Source organism: Hyperolius riggenbachi, chromosome 2 (genome assembly GCF_040937935.1).
Source record: "Hyperolius riggenbachi isolate aHypRig1 chromosome 2, aHypRig1.pri, whole genome shotgun sequence".
Taxonomy (NCBI): Eukaryota; Metazoa; Chordata; class Amphibia; order Anura; family Hyperoliidae; genus Hyperolius; species Hyperolius riggenbachi.
This window is the reverse complement of record NC_090647.1, coordinates 34070348-34093344: the sequence shown is the minus strand read 5'-3', so window position 1 is coordinate 34093344 and position 22997 is coordinate 34070348. Positions and strand designations below refer to the sequence as shown.

The 22997-nt window shown below is 45.7% G+C and overlaps 1 protein-coding gene across 2 annotated transcripts; it reads left to right on the top strand.

Moving 5' to 3' along the window:
- The first annotated feature begins 456 nt into the window (after window positions 1-456).
- Window positions 457-18360, top strand: LOC137545426 (dicarboxylate carrier UCP2-like). 2 transcript variants are annotated; one of them, XM_068266627.1, is made up of 7 exons: window positions 457-537; window positions 5905-6090; window positions 6475-6682; window positions 9848-10045; window positions 10126-10227; window positions 12318-12498; window positions 15943-18360. In XM_068266627.1, exons 2-7 carry the CDS (start codon window positions 5965-5967, stop codon window positions 16055-16057), a joined length of 930 nt encoding a protein of 309 aa, XP_068122728.1. In that variant the 5' UTR covers window positions 457-537; window positions 5905-5964; the 3' UTR covers window positions 16058-18360. The 2 variants fall into 2 exon arrangements, with proteins under 2 accessions (XP_068122728.1, XP_068122729.1); XM_068266628.1 differs by lacking the exon at window positions 15943-18360 and adding an exon at window positions 12805-15932.
- Window positions 18361-22997: the final 4637 nt, after the last annotated feature.

Here is a 22997-nt window from a genome sequence, read left to right as displayed (position 1 = left end):
TGATGTACGCCAGCGATGGCAGGCGTGTTTCTCGCCGCTGTCCGTCACATGATCATTGTTTTCCGGTTGGGGGTCTCCCCAGTGATGGCAGCAGGTCCAGTCCTGGTGAGGCGGTGATTTATGCCAGCGATGGTGGGCATGTTTCTCGCCGCTGTCCGTCACATGATCTGTGTTTTCCGGTTGGGGGTCTCCCCAATGATGGGAGCAGGACCAGTCCCGGTGAGGCAGTGTGATTGGCGGGCGTATTTCTCGTCGCTGTCCGTCAGATGATCTGTGTTTTCCGGTTGGGGGTCTCCCCAGTGATGGGAGCAGGACCAGTCCCGGTGAGGCAGTGTGATTGGCGGATGTATTTCTCGTCGCTGTCTGTCAGATGATCAGTGTTTTCTCTGCATGTTCTGCACACATGTAACCGGATCAGGGTCCTGGGACCGGGGTATAAATACTGAGATCCCGCTACTGCTTGTCAACATTATCCGAGACCTCCGCTACCCGGGAATAATATCTGACAGCAGACAGAGGGCCGTCCAGGGATAGCAGGTCAGTACCTCTATTACAGCTTATCACTGTGTGGCCCAATATGCCCAGCATATTACTGTCTGGTCTGATATCTCTGTATGAAGGGAGATCCCACATTCACCAGAAAACTGATAGCAGTGTACATGCAGGAGACTGCTCACTATTCAATGATATTAAAAAGCATCTTTCCATTCCAGTGTGCAGTGAGATAAAAATAAGTGAAACTGACTATAACCACTGATCACACTTCTCTGTAGTCATGGCAGCAGTACTCTATTTGGCGTACAGACCGTCCACCAACTCCCACCTTACTGCAGGAGTAATTAGCTAAGCAGAGCAGGCGATATTGAGCCCAATTCAATTCACTTTTTTTACCTGAGTTTTTTCCTACGTGATATTGTCACATATTATCAATAAAATGCGTCTTAAAGCACCAGCAAGCAAGAAATGACTCCAGAATAATTTTGACAGTAATTTTTCACCTCCTATTTTTCTACTTTTTCAACTGCAGAGGGACAAAAAGTTATTTTAAACAGAAGATGAAATATGATCTCCTGGGAGAAACTTACGAGAAAAAAAGTAAATTGGAGAAGGGCCCATTGCTACTCATTTTCAAGATATGGGCCCATATGCAATTCAGTTTCACCCCGACTTTTCTCCTTGGTGATAGTTTAATACTATAAAATGCCCTTTAAACTAACAGCAATCAAGAAAATACTCAGAAGAACTTTGATAGTACTTTTTCACCAAATTTTTGGTACTTCTTCAATTGTAAAATGGAGAAATGAAAATGCTCTCCTAGGAGAAAACTCAGGAGAAAAAGTCAATTACATATGGGTCATGGGCCTTTATCCAATTCACTTTCTTTCTTCTTATGTTTTCTCCTAGGAGATATTTTTTTATCTTCTGTTATAAATAACTTTTCAGCACTTTGCAACTGAAAAAGTACCCAAAAGTAGGTGGGAAATAACTGTCAGAATTATTCGGAGTATTTTCTTGCCTGCTGGTGGCTTAGCAGACAACCCATATGCAATTCACTTTTTTTCTTGAGTTTTCTCCTGAGGGCTCGTTTCCACTATTGCGGTGCGGAATCGCCTGGATTCCACCGCTGATGAAATCGCATGCCGATGCGATTCCCCATGCGTTTTTTGCGGCAAATTCGCATGCGATTTCGCATAGGTGAGGGTATATGCGATTTTAACCATGTCACTGCCTGTGTGAATTTACATGGGTACCTATGCGAATTCGCAGCAAAAAACGCATGGGGATTTCCCTATTAACTACATTGTGTGCGATTCGCCTGCATTCCACACGCAGGCGGATTCTGAGGGCTCTGCCGTGCAGAAAAATCCTGCACAGAAAAACGCTCCGCACAACGCACAAGTGGAAACAGGCCCATCCATTTGTATTGGCTGTGCGAATCCGCATGCGGACAACGCATGCGAATTCGCGATAGTGGAAACGGACCCTTAGTCATATTTTACATACTGTCAATAAAATGCCTTTTCAAAAAAAAAAAAAAAACAGCAAGCAAGAAAATATTTTTTGATACTTATTCAGCTGCATACTAGTGCTTAAAAAATGTTTTTAGGAGGAGATGAAAAATGATCTCCTAGTAGAAATAGGAACGCTGTGGAATGTTTTGTTGTTGTTGGTTTTTTGTTTTGTTTTTTCATATAAATTGAACATAAAACAATGAAGCTGAAATAAAGTCCATCGTCATGAATCCTCCTTGCAATACAGATGAGACAACGGGATCAAGCGTGCCAATGGCAGGAAAAGCCAGTATTGTTCAAAAACAGCTCGAGCGATAAACGCACAACTGCCGTGTTTAGGGCTTATTCACACTTGTGCGTTTTCAGAGCTATTTCAGCATTGCTGAAAATCGCTAGCGGTTTGAAAAACTTGTGTGCAATGAAAGAATATTTAAGTGTTCTTATCTTTGCGATTTGCTGAAACGCAAACTCGCTGCCTGCAGCATTTTCTGAGCGATTCTGCAGGCTTATATTGAACTAGAAATTGCAAAACGCTAATCGCTGAAAAAACGCTGGAAAAACGCTTTCTATACAGTAAAAAATCGCTGGGAAATCACTAGGAAAAAACGCCAGAAAATTGCTCAGTGTTTGCGTTTAGCGATTTCTAGTGTGAATGGGCCCTTAACGCCCATGTGAGGTGGCTCTAAGAATACACGTGCCCAGGAGGTTGAGATGTAAGGTGATAATGTGATTGGAGGGTGCTGTAGTGCAATGTGGAGCGCAGGCAGAGGCGTAGCAATAGGGGGTGCAGAGGTAGCGAACGCATCGGGGCCCTTGGGCCAGAGGGGCCCCGTAGGGCCCTCCCTCAATTTCAGTATTAGCTCTCTATTGGTCCTGTGCTCAAAATAATCACTTCTATAGATACTTTGAATAGTGGTAATCATTAATAAACTGTTCCCCATCCCCTTCTTGCACCTCTGACACTGTAGTTGCCATTGGCAGATTTTGGTGCACCGTATAAATTATTATGTATAGAGTGCTTGAGGGGCCCCATTGTAAAACGTGCATCGGGGCCCACAGCTCCTTAGCTACGCCACTGAGCGCAGGAATGTGACATTTTAATGCCAGGTCCTTATTAAGGAAATCGTGGCCACATTGCCACTAACTGACTGGTCAGCATAACTGGAGACTGTGCCTAACGCTGCCATTGTGCCGCAATGACTGCATAAGACTGCAATGTGGTCATCTGCACTAAATGTGCTTTCTGCCCCACCCACCCCTGGGTTAAAATATACTAAACACAGGATGGAATTTACTGCGATCTTCAGATACTCAAGAGACAATCACAATTTTTTTAGAATAAGCTAGGTAGTGGCCTCGCCACGCTTTACAGCAGTGGTCCTCAAACTAAGGCCCGCGGGCCGAATTTGGCCCCCTGAGGCTTTTTTACCACCCCCCCCCCCCCCCACACACACACACACACACACACACACACACTCACACACAAATTGTATTACTTATAGATGCGGTCAGCTACATCTTAAAATAATTGTGGTCCGCATATAGAATAGCAGTGCTGGCACCACCCATTCACATGGAAGCCAGAAAACAGTAATTCGCTGGTTTCCAATCAAATTCTACATCAGGTGACACTGCTGTCCACTGCAGGTTGTCTCCTGGGTATGCTTCACTGTCTGGCCCGCGAAGACCTCTACATCATCTTATGTATACTCCGGCCCCCCAGCAGCCTTTAGTACGTTGTCCCGGCCCTCTACCCAAAACGTTTGGGGACCCCTGCTTTACAGGATCTAGATGGGACATAATGCGGTCTTCAGGATCAGGATTGGGACATGGTGGGGTCTGCAGGAACAGGATGGTACATGATGGAGTCTGCGGAATCAGGATAGTACAGGATGGGGTTTGCCTGATTTAATTGGGACATGACGTCCAGCAGTTACTTGGCAGTAGTAGGATGAAGGATCTCTGGCTCTTGGCTTCCGTGTTTCGGAAAGATCGGTACCCCATTCCTGAGTGGTCAACATACCAGGGAGAGGTCATATTGCAGAGCGGGCAGCATTTACAGTCAACAAGCCTGACCCTTCACCCAGATTGTGCTCCACTCAGTTCACCTCTCAGAGAGATGCCAGTGACGGGACGTATACAGCTCAGGGCCTCACTGTGTGGTCAGAGGCCTGGAGGCCATAATAAGACTCCTCAATAAATTCTGCAAACCAAAAACAACGAGGACTGATTCACAAAACTTATCTCACAAATTATCTCTCTTTACTTATTTGTTTTCAAAGAACTCAATAGTTGTACCTGATAAATTCAGCTTTGATGTTCCTGCTTGGCCCAGTTCCCCAATTTTCCCTCAATACCACTAGTTCAATGTGCACCTGTAGTGGCCCCCAAACTTCTGCCGCTAGTGGGTGCCCAAATTTCCTTCTGTTTCTGGATCTATGGATATCCTGGAGCGCAGGAGATTTGGGTGCAGCCGGCGCCACCATAAGCCATAATAGGAATTACGACTATACCTGCGCTCAGTGAGTAACTTGGGCACCATCAAAAGACCGAGCACAAATTACTATAAAAACACTGTAATTTGGCCGCCAGCAATACCTGGAAGCTGAATTACATTTTTCCCCACCATCCACGTGGACCTGGAGGGGGAATAATAATTACACCACATGGACTTGAGCAGGGTAAGCCGTATATCGGATGTATCCTGCGCCCAAATCCCCCAGCGGCTGTATAATGGCTACGCTTCTGGATTTTGTGGGGTATTGGGAGTCCAGGTACACTTTCCATCAATGTGGTGAATTGACCCGCACAGCGTACCATTTATAACCCAGCAGTGGTTATTGATACCCCCGAGGATGCAGAATACACAGCGTTACGCATGTTCTTGTACATCCGCCGGAGGACACATGAAAGCACTTATCCCCTCGTCTGCACAATGCGGGGAAACATGTGTGGTCATCATTGCGAAGCATTTCATGATATATTGCCTCTGCTTCAGCGGTAACCCAACAAGTGTAGATTTCATGGTAAACATCCCATGACTGGCTGCTGAGGGGAACACCCCTCCCCCGCCCCAAAACACAGACATAAGCAACAAACAAAACCACCAGCAAAGTATCCCTCCAAACAATTCTATTAATCACCGCTCACCGCCGGACCGAATGATAGGGGCATTTATAAATGATTTAGTCAGTGTTTGCCCTGATCTACATTCAGAAATGTATCACTGGTGGTGACACCTTTAGTCCTGTCCAGTGAGCTCTGTGGAATGTTCGTTTTCTGAGAGATCTATGCACAGAGGGAGATGCTGGTTGCTTGGCAGTTAAAAAAAGCCGTTATTTTCCAGAATGCAACAAGGTTCACAGACAGCAAACTGTCAGGATCATGGTCATGACATCACACAGTGGGAGGGGTTTCACCACAATACACAGCCTTGAGAAAAGGCAAATGCATTTAGAGAGTTCAGCCTGTCTAATTCCCCCTCATCTGTGACTAATTTCAACTGCAATTAGATTTTTCAGCTGTGTCAGCTGACTGCCTAGGCAGAGCAGCTAATTTGTAAACACATGTTGTTAACCCTTTGTCTGCTTCCATGAAAGCAGGAAGAAGAGAAACTGCAGATTTATTGCAGCATTTGTATCAGCTGTTAACAAAGAAATGTTTTTCGTTAAAGGTTATTATGCTGTTGCTTATCTTTTAGAGCAGAGAGGAAGTTTTGAATTCAGGTCTGCTTTAATGACAGCAGAATATATACATTGTTGCAATTATTGTCTCTTAGGCCCCGCCCAGATGCATGTGTGTGTCCTAAAGTCTGTCTGTAACACAGCATACGGAATGTGTACTGTTAAAGGGACACTCCGCTGACATGGATTTTATTCTGTTGTGTTTTCAGGTGATCAGCTTCCAGGATTTGTCTGTCGTTCCCATTAAGTCTGTCTCACGCTGAAAGAAGATGGTTGGACTGAAGCCCTCTGATGTCCCCCCCACCTTCATGGTGAAATTTGTAGGGGCCGGTACTGCAGCCTGTATAGCCGACCTGGTCACCTTCCCTCTGGACACAGCTAAAGTCAGGCTGCAGGTATAGCATGCCAGGAGGCCGAGAATCCCCAGAGTCCTCTGTTGTGATCAGTGAGCTTGGCTGCAGCTAATATTATTATTATTATTATTATTATTATTATTAATGGTGCAGAAAAGGACATAATGCGTTTTTATGCCATTTGGTAATCCCCCGTCGCAGATTGCTAACTGACATTGTGGGGCAGCTGTACACTCACTAGAGCAGGGGGCAGATATAGATGGCAGAGATAATGCAGGGGCAGCAACAATGTTTGATGTACATGGCTTAGAAGTGGCATGGGGAGATCCCCTGGTAGCAAGTGCCCCTCTACCAATGGTGCCCATAGGCAGAAGCCCGCTGTGCCTGATGGGATATCTGGCCCACATAATATCATCTCTCCTGCAGATACAAGGGGAATGTCTGGCGGAGCCCAGCCTCCAGGTCGCCCACTACAAGGGTGTGATGGGTACTCTGAGCACCATAGTGAAGATGGAGGGCGCGTCCGGCCTCTACAACGGCCTGGTGGCGGGCCTGCAGCGACAGATGACCTTCGCTTCAATCCGTATTGGGATGTACGACTCGGTCAAGCAGATCTATTGTCGCCAAACAGAGAGTGAGTGCCTTCTATGCCCGTGTGCCTCTAATATACCTTCTATGCCCATGTGCCTCTAATATACCTTCTATGCCCATGTGCCTCTAATATACCTTCTATGCCCATGTGCCTCTAATATACCTTCTATGCCCGTGTGTCTCTAATATACCCTCTATGCCCGTGTGCCTCCAACATACCCTCTATGCCCGTGTGTCTCTAATATACCCTCTATGCCCGTGTGCCTCCAACATACCCTCTATGCCCGTGTGTCTCTAATATACCCTCTATGCCCGTGTGCCTCCAATATACCCTCTATGCCTGTGTGCCTCTAATATTCATGTGTCTGAACACAAAACTGTCTGTATTGCCCACAGCAGCCAGTGAGATCTTCTTTTCTTTTATTCTGTGAAAAAGCAAAAGAGACAAGTGCATGCTGATAATGATCTGCACAGGGAGGATAAGGAATAAAGAAGGGAGGAGGGAAGAGGAAACATTCAGCTAGTTTACTACCAGTACAGGCACAGAGTAAGCGCTTATACTGTCAGGGCCGGCCCGCTCATGAGGCGGGGTGAAACTTTTGCCTCAGGCGGCAAAGTTCTAGGGGCGGCATCCGCCCGTCCGTGGGTGCGGGGGGGCCGGCCGCCGAGCTGGAGGGGTAGCTGGCAGGACGGGGGTATTGGGCCTAGCGGTGGGGAGGGGGTCGGACCCCCCCTCCCTCGCCTGGGTCCCCCGATCTGCGCTCCCCTCCAGCTTTAAATGTAGAGTAAGCAGCCGACAGACATTAAGAGGCACGGGCGGGGGATCACTCACCTTCCTCGTTCCAACGTGCGCTCCACTGACGTCGCTTCCTGCAACGCCGCCCACCGTATTGTATGTGGCCGGCGTTGCAGGAAGTGACGTCAGTGGAGCGCACGTTGGAACGAGGAAGAGGTGAGTGATCCCCGGCCTGTGCCTCTTACTGTCTGTCGGCTGCTTACTCTACATTTAAAGCTGAAGGGGAGCGCAGATCGGGGGACCCAGGCGAGGGGCCACCGCTAGGCCCAATACCCCCGTTCTGCCAGCTACCCCTCCAGCTCGGCGGCCCCCCACCGGGGGGGGGGGGGGGCAATTTTTTCAAAATTTGCCTCAGGCGGCAAAAAGTCTAGGGCCGGCCCTGTGTACATATTGGAGGTAGTGGAGACCAGCACAAACACGCTGCAGCTTGTTTACTATCAGTATAAGCAGAGAATAACAGTTGATACTGTACATACTGTGGATATCAGAGATCAGCACACACTGCAGCTAGTTTCCTGTGGGTATAAACACAAAGTAACAGCATCTTATGTTCATACTGGAGGTAGCAGGGATCAGCACACTGCAGTTAGTTTACTATCAGTAACAGCTTATACTGTACATAGTGAAGGTAGCAGAGAACAGCACACACTGCTGCTAGTTTACTATCAGTAGGTACAAAGTATGGCCCAGTGCACACCAAAACCGCTAGCAGATCGTCAAAACGCTAGCGGTTTTGGGAGCAGAGAGCAGATATTTGGCCGGGTGCACACCAAGCGGATTTTGTATGCGATCCACCAGCCGCATCAGCCAGTGAAAACGCTTGGCTATTGTATTTCAATGTGTGGTGCACCACGGCGGTTTGAGGTTTTTTAGCAAACCGCAAACGCGCAGCAGGAGGCGCGTTTGCGGCTTGGCAAAAACCTCAAACCGCCGGTGTGCACCATCCCATTGCAATACATTAGCCAAGCATTTTTCCAGGCGGATGCGGCCGGCGGATCGCTCCAAAAACCGCTCGGTGTGCACTGGGCCTATCACTTTATACTGAACATACTGGAAGTAGCAGAGATCAGCACACACTGCAGCTACTTTACTATCAGTACAGGCACAGGGTAACAGCTTATACTGTACATACTGGACGTATCAGAGAAAAGCACATGCTGCAGCTAGTTTACTATCAGTGCAGGTACAGAGTTACAGCTTATACTGTACATTCTAAGGGTGGCAGAGATGAGCACACACTGCAGCTAGTTTACTATGCGTATAGGACCAGAGTTTCCATTCTTAGGCCTAGTGCACACCGAGCGGTTTTGGAGCGATCCGCCGGCCGCATCCGCCTCTAAAAACGCTTGTCTAATGTATTGCAATTGGATGGTGCATACCGGCGGTTTGCGTTTTTTGCCAAGCCGCAAACGTGCCTCCTGCTGCGCGTTTGCGGTTTTCGGAAGCGTTTCGTCGTCAATGTAAAGTATAGGAAAACCGCAAACCGCTCTGAAAAACGCTAGTTCAGAGCGGTTTGCCAGGCATTTTTGTTACAGTAGCTGTTCTGTAACAGCTTTTACTGTAACAATATGTGTAATCTGCTACACAAAAACGCACCCAAAACCGCTAGGTATGTTTAGAAAACCTCTCTAAACATACCTAGAATCGCTCTGAAATCAGCTCCCAAAACCGCTAGCGTATTGCGGATCTGCTAGCGGTTTTGGTGTGCACTGGGCCTTACATTGGGAAGAGCTTTTAGAGGTTTCAAAAGCTCTTCCCAATGTAATGCTATGATGTTTTTTTTTTTACAAAACCTCATTGCTCCAGTGTGCACAGACACATAGGATAACATTAGCAGCAGATTTAAAAACTCAAATGCTCAGAAAAACTCCTCTGGTGTGCACCAGGCCTAAGGCCCAGTGCACACCAAAACCGCTAGCAGATCCGCAATACGCTAGCGGTTTTGGGAGCTGATTTCAGAGCAATTCTAGGTATGTTTAGAGAGGTTTTCTAAACATACCTAGCAGATTTGGGTGCGTTTTTGTGTAGCAGATTACACATATTGTTACAGTAAAAGCTGTTACAGAACAGCTACTGTAACAAAAATGCCTGGCAAACCGCTCTGAACTAGCGTTTTTCAGAGCGGTTTGCGTTTTTCCTATACTTTACATTGAGGACGAAACGCTTCCGAAAACCGCAAACGCGCAGCAGGAGGCGCGTTTGCGGCTTGGCAAAAACCTCAAACCGCCGGTGTGCACCATCCCATTGCAATGCATTAGCCAAGCGTTTTTCCAGGCGGATGCGGCCGGCGGATCGCTCCAAAAACCGCTCGGTGTGCACTAGGCCTTAACAGTTTTATGGACACTATAAGTACAGTCACATGTTACACACTTGGTATAATCCTCCTCACGTACATGATCTGTCTTCCTTCAGATTCCGGGGTGGCGTGCCGACTTCTGGCAGGATGTACCACGGGGGCGATGGCGGTGACCTGCGCCCAGCCCACAGATGTGGTCAAAGTGCGGTTCCAGGCGCACATCAGAGTTATAGACGGTAACAAGCGCTACAACGGGACGATGGATGCGTACAAGACCATCGCCAAGGAGGAGGGGCTGCGAGGACTGTGGAAAGGTAAAGTCATTCGATACACTTATAGACAAAGCCCACACATCATTCCAAAAACATAACTAAAAAAATTCCTTCCAATGCAGGGACCATGCCCAACATTGCCAGGAATGCCATTGTCAACTGTGCGGAGCTGGTGACCTATGACCTCATCAAGGAAGCAATATTAAACCATCAACTGATGACAGGTAAGGGGTGCTGCCTTTTTTTTCTGACTCGGGAGTCAAACTCGTGACCTCATTCTTAACAAGCAGAGGCAGTACCTCTGAACCATCTCAGCTGCCTTTACCACACATGTAACTGTCTAGCAGTCCTCCAGGGGCAGCAAAGAATTACAAGGTGTATCTGTAGTTTTCTCCTTCAGTATCTTTCTCTTTGTTCCTTTAGTGTTTGACTAGAAAAGAAAGAGAATGCTCTGTTTGCAATTTGGGGCCTGTTAAGGGGAACTGAAGTAAGAGGTATACGGAGGCTGCCATATTTATTTCCTTTTAATCAATACCAGTTGCCTGGCAGCCCTGCTGGTCTATTTCTCTGCAGTAGTATCTGAATAACACCAGAAACAAGCATGCAGCTAGTCTTGTCAGATCTGACTTTAAAGTCTGAAACACCCGATCTGCTGCATGCTTGTTCAGGGGCTATGGCTAATAGTATTAGAGGCAGAGGATCAGCAGGGCTGCCAGGCAACTGGTATTGATTAAAAGGAAATAAATATGGCAGCCTCCGTATACCTCTCTCTTCAGTTCCCCTTTGACCAATAATGCCCAGTTCCATGAGCTCAAAGCTGTCCTGACAGCAAAATCAGTGGCGCAGCTATAGGGGGTGCAGAGGTAGTGACCACATCGGGGCCCTTGGGTCAGAAGGGCCCCAAAGTGTCCACCCTCTATCACAGTATTAGCTCTCTATTGGTCCTGTGCTAGTAATAATCACTTCTATAGATGCCTTCAATAGTAGTAATCGTTAACAAACTGTTCCCCATCCCCTTCTTGCACCTCTGACACTGTAGTTGCCATTGGCAGGTTTTGGTGCGCTGTATCAATTGTTATGTATAGAGTGCTTGGGGGGGCCCATGTAAAACTTGCACCAGGGCTCACAGCTCCTTAGCTACGCCACTGAGCAAAATATCGGTATTAAATACTCAAATTTCCATGCGCCTGTTTTCGATGTATGGATGTTCAGTGTTATATGATCACGTTATTTATGCTATAGGTCATGTGTTATGTTATGTGATGTTACTTGTGTGGATTGTGCAAAGTCCGCAGTGTGTCTGTGAAGGTCGGAACACGCAGTGTGGGGAGATGAGAGCAGATTATAGAAACTGATAGTTACTCAGTGATAATAGGTGTCGTGATACAGCTGCACCCAGATTATTGCTCTGTAAACCCGCAGGAACCTCCAAGATAAGAGTGCAAACACGACCTGCGTTCCCAGGCTGAGATGTGACAGCTGCTGGGGGACATCCTCACCCAGCCTCACCTCCCCTATAGGTGACAACTCTGTAATATGACATTTCCAGAAGCCTCTAGAACAGACATGGCCATATCCGGCCCGGGCCGCGGGCCATATCTTGCCCATTTCATTTCTTTAATCCAGCCCATGGTGAGGCACAGGTTGGAGGGGCACTAGCCTGGGCACAAAGCCCTGAGGGCGCTCCTGTCCCCCCCCCCCCCTTATGCCTGGCCATATGCAGAGTGGCACTGCCAAGATTCTTCTTCGGTGATGTCACAGCATCTAATAAGAATAAAGATAAGATGCTGTGACAGGGCTGCAGAGGGATCCCAGCGGTGTTGACATCTGAGTAACAGATACAAGCACGCTCTGCATATGTTGGGGAGGCGCCGAGGCGTATGGTGGGGTATGCCTGGGTATCCGTGCTTCTTGGGGGGGGGGGGGTTACATATTACTTTTAACACTTCTGGCTATCTATGCTGCGTTGGGGGAACTTTCAAATACTGGAGGCACATCTGGATATCTTTACTGGGGTGTCAGCTAACTAATACTGGGGGCACATCTGGCTATCTGTACAGGGGGGATACCTAAAACTGGGGCACATCTAGCTATCTATACAGCGGAGGGAGTTACTTAATACTGGTGGCACATCTGGCTATCTATGCAGAGGAGGGGGCTACCTCATACTGGCTAGCTATACAGGGGAGAGGAGGGTTCCTTTGTACTGGGGGTTCGTCCGGTTGGTTATACTGGGGAGGGCGTTTACATTTAATATATACAGTATTCACACAATCGCTCCAGAGGAGATAAACTTTATTCCTTGTATTTTCAGATAATCTCCCGTGCCATTTTGTGGCTGCATTCGGTGCTGGTTTCTGCGCCACGGTGGTGGCCTCTCCTGTGGACGTGGTGAAAACGCGCTACATGAACTCTACGGCTGGACGGTACAAGAATGCCATAAACTGCGCTTTCACCATGGTGGTGAAAGAAGGCAGCGCTGCATTCTACAAGGGGTACGTCTATCACCCATTACTCAGCTTTATGTGTAACTGTGAACACTACAAGCCGGACAATCGTTTTGAGGTCCTTTGAGGTCCCCTTCCTCAAGAACATAGACAATTTTTCTTCAAGGTTCTTGAGAAAGGAGACCTTGTGTGACCTAAAAACAATTGTTGGATTTCACATGGTGTTTATGGAGAATTAAATGTGACTGGACCACCTGTTGGTGTGCAGCCCTAAACTAACCCTGAAGCAACCTTAAAGAGTAACTGTCAGGCTGCAGAAGCTAATTTAAACCTCTATTCTCCTGTGTTAAACAGTTTAGACGGAAGCCAAAAAGGCAATAGTGAAGATAAAAATCTCTCTTACATTTGATGTGTGCTTATCAGCAAAGCTGTTAGACCCAAGAGGACGCAAGCCGCATACCATACTGCAAAGCATTCTGGGGCCCTCCCCTCGGCTGGTAAGGAGAAGTTACAGGATCAAGTTTCAGCAGCTTGTAACTCAGTCCAGCGCACAGCACTGAAAAATCTCCGGGCAGAGTACACTGCAGGAGTCCGCTATTGTTCCTAGCCACATGGCTAATTAATATTCACTGCACACTAGTGTTATTCAGTACGAGCTTTTCTGTGATCAGGAAGCAGGCAGGACATGACGACACATTTGGCTTCATAGGAGACAGACAAACATGGAACCAGCCATGAGCTGTCAGGAGCATCAATCTCTGCATATACTATATACAAATTCTGTGATGTACAAACGTGGACAGTGAAATGCATATGTAATGTAAGTACAGCCAATCTTTAGCTACTGATATATGTGTTTATTTTCTCTGAGACCTTATACCTAACAGCTCCTCTTTAAAAAAAACAAGACTTAGATACTCACCTAAGAGGTAAGGCTCTGGATCCCATAGAGTAGAGTTCCCCAACCCTGTCCTCAAGGCCCACCAATAGTACATGTTTTGCAGAAAACCACAAACACTCACAGATGAGGTGATTAGTGTCTCAGCAGAGCTGATTAACTACCTCTGTGCATTTCCACAAAACATGCACTGTTGGTGGGCTTTGAGAACAGGGTTGGGGAACAAAGTCATAGAGCCTTCTTGATCCTCTCCCCATCTCCTTGTTCTCCCGCTGTCCTCCATTCGCAATTAGAACCTTTGTGACTCCTCGGAAGGCTTCGAAAATACTCAGGGACACAAGTACTTCTAAAGGAGACATTCAAAGTGCAGGTCAAATAACTTCACTGGGGGTCGGGGATCATTAGTGGAGTAAGGGGACCGAGAGAGGACTGGGAAGGCTCTAGGCAGAGATGTAACTAGAGGGGATCAACACCTGCAATCAAAGGGGGCTCAGAGCTTTGGGGGCCCCCAACTGCTAACCTTCCCTCCCTCCAAAACAGGGGACTATACTTCAGATCAGGTGGTTTTGTGGTTACTTGTTATGGGGTTGAAGATCATGATGGTCACACTTGTTTTATGACCCTTGTGAGATGGGTGCCAAGGCCGATAAAGGTACAAAGGGTAGGCATGGGAAGGGCTGTGAACTTTGGGGCCCCCATCAAAGTTTAGATGAGGGGCCCAATGAATTGTATTTACTCCACTGGCTCTTTGGGATCCAGAGCTTCAGAGTTCCTTTAAGCTATCTTAAGTTTCAAATTTGTAACTGGTGGCACCATTTACCTTATGATGATTAGGCAACCATGTTCCTCGTTTTCAATTATGAAATCCTTGAAGATGTCCAACCCCTACTACTGCATCTACATGAGCATATGTGAACAATAAAACTACTGTGAATATTACTGCCTTTAGTTCCTTTCAGTGGGACAGATCTACTTTCCACAAGCGTATTTTGTGGCCTTATATCATTTTGCGCCTGCCAGAACAGTTCAGGTCGGGAAGGTGGTCCAAGTTGGTTAGAACGGGGCTTTGTGAAAATATCAGTCTCAGTCTAGTTCAGCTTCTCTGTGGTCGAGAACAAAACTGCACTCATGAATAACATGAATGTGATATCATATAACCATTTATGATGCCACCTGCATCCTTTTGTGATATCCTCAACTGCCGCCTAAAACCAGTAATGGTGACCATTCATGTTAAAGAGTTTCACCTTAAAACGTGCTGTGTATTCTGAGTGGGTAGTGAGCTTATGGCTCTTTGTCCCTGTTATTTTCTCACTTGAGTTTCCAGCTCATTGATGAGACTCCATGGCAGAGAGGAGCCAAGTGATCAAACGGAGAGATGTCACCAATAGCTTACTCACAAGATCTAAGGGCCCGTTCACACTAGGGGCGTTTTTGAGATTTTTTAAGCACTGGTGATTTTCAAAATCTCCCTGAAAGCGCTTGTGCAATGATTGTCTATGACAAAGTTCACATCTGAACGGTTCGTTTCCGATAAGCGGTGCAGGGGAAATTTTTGAGGCCATTCCGCCTTTGTGCAGCGATTCCGTGAGCGTTTGTAAGAATAAATACATTGGGCTTGATTCACTAATGCCGGGTACACACTATGAGATTTTATGGTTGATTTACTGTCAGATCGATTTGCTTTCCGATCAATTTCCGTTAACTGTAATAGGAAATCGATCGGAAAATGCTCAGAAATCAATTGGAGAGCAAATCGGACATGTTGAAAATAAACGATCTGGCAGTAAATCAACCATCAAATCTCATAGTGTGTACCGAGCATGAGACAATTAGTGTGCCTTATTAGAGTTAAGGGGCCTTATCAGAGTTAAGGGGCCTTATCAGAGTAGCATAGCGAGCACTATGAACATATGCCTGCTAATTGGCAATGACGAGAGCTCCACTCGTCCTGCCCTGAGCCGCTGCGGGTCCAGTCACTTTAAAGGCACCAATAAAGCCCCTTAATTCTGATAAGGCCCCTTAACTCTAAGGTACGCTATTTGTCTTAGTGAATCAAGCCCATTGTATTTATTCTTTTCCGGGTCAAAGAGTTCACTTCCTGACTTGCGTCAGGGATTGAAGGTAAAAAAAACGGTTGAGAAAAGCACTTAGAAAATTGCTTTTAACAAAACCGCATTGTCCACCCAAGAGTCGGGAGAGGAAAAAAACGCCTCTAAAAAAGCCCAACGCAGACAGACACGCAAGCGGAACTCAATGGGAACGAGGCCTAAGTCTGGGCTGTCCATCTCCAGTCCTCAAGGGCTGGGGTCCTTACACATTTTTGGCACAGCTCAAATAATTTATGGGACTGAATCAGGACTCAGGAATGGTGTGATCCATCAAGTAGAACACTTTTTTCCATTTCTCTGTCCATCCTAAACATTGGCATGGATATGGCCCTTGAAGACTGGAGTTGGACAGGCTTGATCTGAGTAATCTACAGGCATCTGTCTGGTGGATGAACCCATGGCTTGCATTTCCAATGTAAAGTTTGTAAATATAGATTGAATGGTATTCGAGAAACGTAATTATTCTTTGTGTCTCCTCCACAGCTTCATGCCCGCGTTCCTCAGACTAGGCTCTTGGAACATAGTCATGTTTGTCAGTTACGAGCAGCTGAAGAGAGCTATGATGATAGCCCATGGCACCTGGGAGGACCCTCATTAAAGCGCTGTGCTGACTGATGATCTGAGGTTAACCAAGATTCTGGGATCATGAGATACCGTCCATGAGCGACGCTTCACCATGTCTTCAAGGGAAGGACTCTTGTAGGTGGACGTTCCTGTTGTACCAGGCCAAACAAGGAGACAAGTGCTAGGGCATGTCTACATATGTTTGGAGAATGTCTTAATGGAACCAGATATTTTAGGGTTATCTAAAGCAACATATAGAAGATGAGTAGGAGAACTAATGTTTCAGATGGGCTGCCGAGTTTAGGGAGTAAGAAAATAGAAGTTTGGCAGAGGCTACACATTTAAGCCACCTACCTAATGGTTTCTCATATCTCTGGGAGACTCCTGTTTTGGTATTCCTGGAACAGAATTCTGAGGGCAGCTGGCCTGTCGTGGCCATTAGGAGGTCTTCTTGAGAAATGTGTGGAAATTCAACAATTCTGGCAGTCGTACAATTTCTTTAGGACATGAATGATAGAATATCTTCTTCCAGGTCTTTGAGAAAGGGTAGCGTTATCTCACCTGCTGTCCGAGAATGTGGGTAGAAGACCTAACTCATAGAGTTTAGTGAGGTCAAACTCCTTATTTACAAGCGTGCATGAATTTCGGGCACCATGGAAAATCGGGTGCAGAATCAGTGCTGATAGTAGAATATCGGTAAATGTACTGATACCCTGCTATATAAAGTGTTAATTTTCATGAGTAAAATATCAGAAAATTGTTAACGATATTTTACCATAGCTACACCTAACCCTACTCTCACACACCCCTCCACTACCGATGCCTAACCCCAAGACCCACCCTGATGGTGCATAACCTTAACACCCCTGGTGGTGCCTAACCCTAAGGCCCCCCTGGTGGTACCTAACCCTTAGACCACCCCTGGTGGTGCCTAATCCTAAGACCCCCCTGGTGGTGCCTAATCCTAAGACCCCCCCTGGTGGGGCCTACCTAACCCTAAAACTGCATGGAGGTGCCTAACCCTTAGACCCCACTGGTGGAGCCTAACCCTAACACCCCCTGGTGGTGCCTAACCCTAAGACCCCCCTGGTTGTGCCTAACCCTAAGACCCCCCTGGTGGTGCCTAACTCTAAGACCCTCCCCTGTAGTGCCTTACCGTATGACCCCCCTTTCCCGGTGCTGTAGAAAAACGGCTTAAAAACACGAAAAAAAATATATATTTATCGTGAGTCGCCTGAAATTCCCTTTTGGCGCCGGCTTGACAATATTTTTTAAAGTCTATGGTGGCGCCCGATTCGTCCAGAAGCCGCATGTGCCCGATTTGCCTGATTTCATTTTACAGTATCCAGATTTTTAACCAGGCTGGCATACATTTCTTATGCTTTCGCTTGCCTGCTAAACATTTCTGTGTTACAGCTGATACAAATCCTGCAGTAAATCTGCAGTGTGTCTACTTCCTGCTTTCATGGAAGCAGACACTCCAGTGTTTACAAATTAGCTTCTCTGTCGATGCAGCCAGCTGACACAGCTGAGAGATCAAATGATACTGGTGATTAGTCACAGATCAGTGTGCCGTTAGGCTAAACTCTCTAAATACATACACAGTGCATTACTCTGTCTTCCTACTGTCCTGTGCAAGAGTTCAGGTCCACTTTCAATCCAATAGTTTACAGGGTTTACTGCAATGACTTTTCACATCTCTGGGGATGATGGCTCTGCGTACGCAGCAGTCACTCCCATCAGTAACAACTTAGGCCTGGAACCTACTAGGAGCGCTTTTCTGAGCGCTTTGTGATTTGAAAAGCTCTAGCTAATGTAATGCTATGGGTGTGATCCCACTTGAGGGATGTGATTTTATAAAAATCCCCCCATAGCATTGCATTAGCAAGAGCTTTTTCAAATCACTAGCGCTTAGAAAAGGCTGCTAGTGGGTTTGAGCCCTGACACAGTTTTGTGGCCTTCTGAACTGTATGTCATGCAGAAACATTTATCTTCTAATCAATTTGTGATTTTTAGAACTTATTGTGAATTTAAGATTCCCTACTCCATTATGAGCTGAAGCTACGCAATATTTTTATACTATGAGTCATTGATCAATATAGTGCTGCTCTCACGCTGCTGGACTCTTTACAAGCACTTTCCTGCTGGTCTCTGTAGTGCATCGCCTTCAGCGAGAAACCAAATACACAAAGACCAAATGATGTATCCATTCAGCATAGATTCAGGGATGATCCGAATGAATTAACTACAGTGACCGGTGCTCATCTATCATTCCACTCTTCATTGGATTCTTGTATTTTGTAAGGAAGCTGACTTTTTGATGTTTACAAACTAATAAAGAGATCATGTTTACCAGCCGGACTCCATTGTTCTTTAGTGTGACATTGCCATCCAGCGCTAATGGTGGACATCAGACCAATATCAGGAGATAACAGGGAATTGCCTCATTAAAGAGATAGACAGACAGATGGGCTGTCCTGTGCCACTGTCACTATTGTCACTTCTCAGTCACAAAGCTGTAATTACTGGGAGACAATGTGACCTGCTGTGTGAAGATTACTTCAGCCTTAACATCATCCATGAGTTAAATATTCAACAATTGCACAAATTCTGGTTTGACAGGAAGTAGAATTTCCGGGAACAACACAAATATGCAGGGAGATAATTAGATCTGGGAATTGGAGATCAATCATTTATCAACCAATTATTATTATTTAGTATTAGTATTATTATTTATTTATCAAGCGCCAACATATTCTGTGGCGCTGTACAATGTAAGAAAACAAACAAGGGATACATAATGATACAGACAATGATATACATCAAATATGAACACTGATACAAGATACAGCACTGCTGATTACATTAGCAAATTTAACAGGATGACTAAAATGTATAAATGTCTAACAGAGTGCAAGCAATTAAATTAATAACATTCCATGACACAAAAGGGTGAGAGCCCTGCCCTTGCGAGCTTACAATCTAAAGGATTGGTATTGGTATTGGAAGTATTGATAAGAGCTGACATCTTCCGCAGTGCTTTTATACATTGTATACATATAGGGAATCTGATTCAATGGACAAACCAATTGATTTTATTGAGCATATCGACTTCAGTATTGTTGATCTAAAGTCATTCTAGTGGCTCACACACCACAAGGGATATCCTGTGACCTATACTAATCAATCTCACCGGTGTTGTGTCTCTATGCTCTGAATGCAAAAATCAGAGGAGCTCACAATCTAATTTGATCTGACTTCTGATGCGGTCGATTTGTAAAATGTAGTGGTAGACCTTTTCCCATATCTTCTGCAGCATTTTACAGTGTACATATTCATGTCACTGACTGTCCTCAGCAGAGCTCACACTCTAATCCTACCATAGTCATAGTCTAATGTCGTATCATATTATTATGTATTTATATAGCACTGACATCTTCTGTAGCACATTACAGAGTACATAGGCATGTCACTGAATGTCCTCAGAGGAGCTCACGATCTAATCCTACCACCATAGTCATAGTCTAATGTCGTACCATATTATTATGAATTTATATAGCAGTGAAATCTTCTGCAGCACTGTACAGAGTACATAGTCATGTCACTGACTGTCCTCAGAAGAGTCACCTCACAGTCTAATCCTACCATAGTCATAGTCTAATGCAGGAGTGTCAAACTCAAATAGAAAGAGGGCTGAAATTGAACACTGGGACCTAATCGCGGGCCAACCTCAATGTATACTGGCCACCGTCCTCCCTTATAAAGTTCCCTGGTGCTTAATCGCCCCACTCCCACCCCTATACAGTTCCCTAGTGTCTAATGGCTCCCCTCCAATCCCTATACAGTAGTTCCCTGGTGTCTAGATGTCCCCACCCTCCTTCTATACAGTTCCCTGGTGTCTAGTGCTTTCCCCCTACCTCCCCCATATGGCTTCCCTTCTGATGTAATCTTCACTTCCAATATAGCTTCCCTGGTGGTCTAGAGTGGGCCAAACATAATGCAAAGTGGGAAAACCACTTGAGGGCAAATATAAAAAATTGTTTTTTTTTTCGGGCACTGCCATAGGTGGCATAGAAGGGTAATTTGGGCAATTTGACATTGAGCACTGGAACCGGCTATTTCTGGGACGTTTCAAACGCATAACTTTCCCCTCAATACTGCTATTTCAATGTATGCCTTTGATGGCACCCAAACATCTGCCACTAGCGGAGCGCCCAAATTTCCCGCTACATCCCGCAGGTACAGCATAAGGTTGGGCGGAGGTCAGGGTTAAGAATCAAGAAGGCTATGATGTAACAGCTACAATCAGTAGGTGACAAAGTGACCTGCAGTGTGACAATGACTACAGCTTTTACATCAATTATGACTTAAGCATTCCACAATTGTACATATTCTGGTTCCTGAGGAAGTGAAATTTACAGGCACAAAACAATGAATCTAATCTGATGCTTACCACACACACCAAGAATAAAGGGGGTTTGAAGAGGACATCCACCTTTTAAGTTCTGACCTGTTCAAGCTGGTAAAAATTTTGGTAGACTTTTTTTCCACATCTTCTGCAGCATTTTACAGAGTACATAGTCATGTCACTGACTGTCCCCAGGGGAGCTCACAGTCTAATCCTACCTACCATAGTCATAGCCTGATGTCCTACCATATTATTATTATGTATTTATATAGCACTGACATCTTCTGCAGCACTTTACAGAGTACATAGTCATGTCACTGACTGTCCCCAGGGGAGCTCACAGTCTAATCCTACCTACCATAGTCATAATCTAATGTCCTACCATATTATTATTATGTATTTGTATAGCACTGACATCTTCTACAGCACATTACAGAGTACATAGTCATGTCACTGACTGTCCTCAGAGGAGCTCACAATCTTATTCTACCATAGTCCTATGCGTAACGCCCTACCATATTATTACTATGTATTTATATCGCACTGACATATTCTACAGCACATTACAGAGTACATAGTCATGTCACTGACTGTCCTCAGAGAAGCTCACAATCTAATCCTACCGTACTGTAGTTATAGTCTAATGTCCTACCATTATCATTATTATTATCATGCATTTATGTAATGCTGACATCTTCCACTGCACTTTCGAGAGCACATACTGTAGTCATGTCTGCCAGTAGTGAAGATGATGACCCGCAGGCCCATTGTGGAACAAACAACATTAACGAACTACACGGTGAGTATCAATCATTCCTTCATCTCTATTCTATTTTTTAACTTCTCACTTTGCAATGTATTGATTCCCTCCCCCCTTCCAGCTATGATATTTCCGTAAGGTATTTCTTTAATAAGTATAACCTGATTGGTTGCTGCAGCACTTTGGCTCCTGTCCTGATAATGAGCAATGATGGAGGTGAGAGGACAAGGACATGTCCTCCTCCGCTGTCACCAGAACAGGTGTCTGCGGTCACATCCAGTCCAGGACTGTCTCAGCATCACTCGTTACGTCACCCTTCTGAAGACCGGCCAGACTTTATTAATAACTTCTGGACTGACTGATTTCCAAGAATCGTCTGTGCAGCCCAGGAAAGAATAATTCGCTTCCAACACTGCTCATGCTTTACAGAATACGTCAGGAGTCTGAGGCTAGAAACACACTTAGCAGAAACGATAGCGCTGCAGAAAACGCTGCTTTTTTGCCGCTAATGGTAGTCAATTGGCCCGCATCAAAAAAACGGAATATGCGTTTTTAAAAACGCTGGTTTTGTTGCCGGCTGGGTGCACACATGGCTGTGCGTGAAAAGTCAAGTTTTCAGTCACATGCGTTTCTTTATGTGTGCGTTTTTCTTTTGCGTTTTTTTCCGCATATGTGTTTTTCTACCATTTTGCATGCGTTTTTATGCATTTGCGGTTCACATATACGAAACGCATATGGGTTTTGCATGCATTTTCCATGCGTTTTTCAATTGCGTTTTATGCAAATCAATAGGAAGACAACAGGAAGCGGTAATACATCACTCATTCATTATGTGCGTTTTTGGTGCAATTTTGAAAATCATGCAACAAAACCAGCGTTTTTAAAAACGCATGTTTTAAAACGCATATGCGTTTTTTTGATGCAGCCCGTTGACTTCTTTTAGTGGAAAACAGCGTTTTCCACAACTCTAGCGTTTCTGCTAAGTGTGTTCCTAGCCTCATAATTTTCAAAAACGCATTAAAAACGCACATAATGAAAGTCAATGGTAATGCAATGTAAGGACCCGTTCAGACTGCACGCGTTTCCAGCCGCGTTTTGGAAACGCGTGCAGGAGGCAGACACACACGACATCAGACATTGCATAGAGTGCACTGTCTGATGTTCACACTGCATGCGTTCCGGACCTGTGCGGTCCGGGAACACATGCTGCACGCAGATTTTGTCAAAACGCGCGGCTGTCCCATTCACTTTTCAGTGATGGGATCAGCCACGCAACGCACACAAACGCAGATGGCGTGCGTTCATACGCGTTGCGTTCCGCACGCGTTCCGCACGCATGGCCATCCGCATTTGTGATCTGAACGGGCCCTAATGCGTTTTGTGTGCGTTTTTCATGCGTTTTATATGCATTTTTTGGGGGGTTTTCTAATGTATTTCTGCTTCCTGTTGTCTTCCTAGTGATTTGCCTAAAACACAATTAAAAAACGCATACAAAACGAATATGCGAACCGCAAACGCATAAAAAGGCACGCAAAACGCTAGAAAAATGCATGTGTGGGGAAAAAAATGCACACAAAAAAACCCTCACATGACAGAAAACTCGACCTTTCATGCACAGCCATGTGTGCTCACAACCTGCGTATTCCTTTGCGAAATGAGGCGGGGGGAGTACTAACTTGGGGAGACCTGGGAGAGCTGTCAGCTGACTCTAGGGCCCCAGAGGGACAATGCTATCAGGGGGGAAAAGGGGGGCCACTCCTAATGCTGCTATCTCCTGCAACACAGTTCAATAGATTTTAATAGATT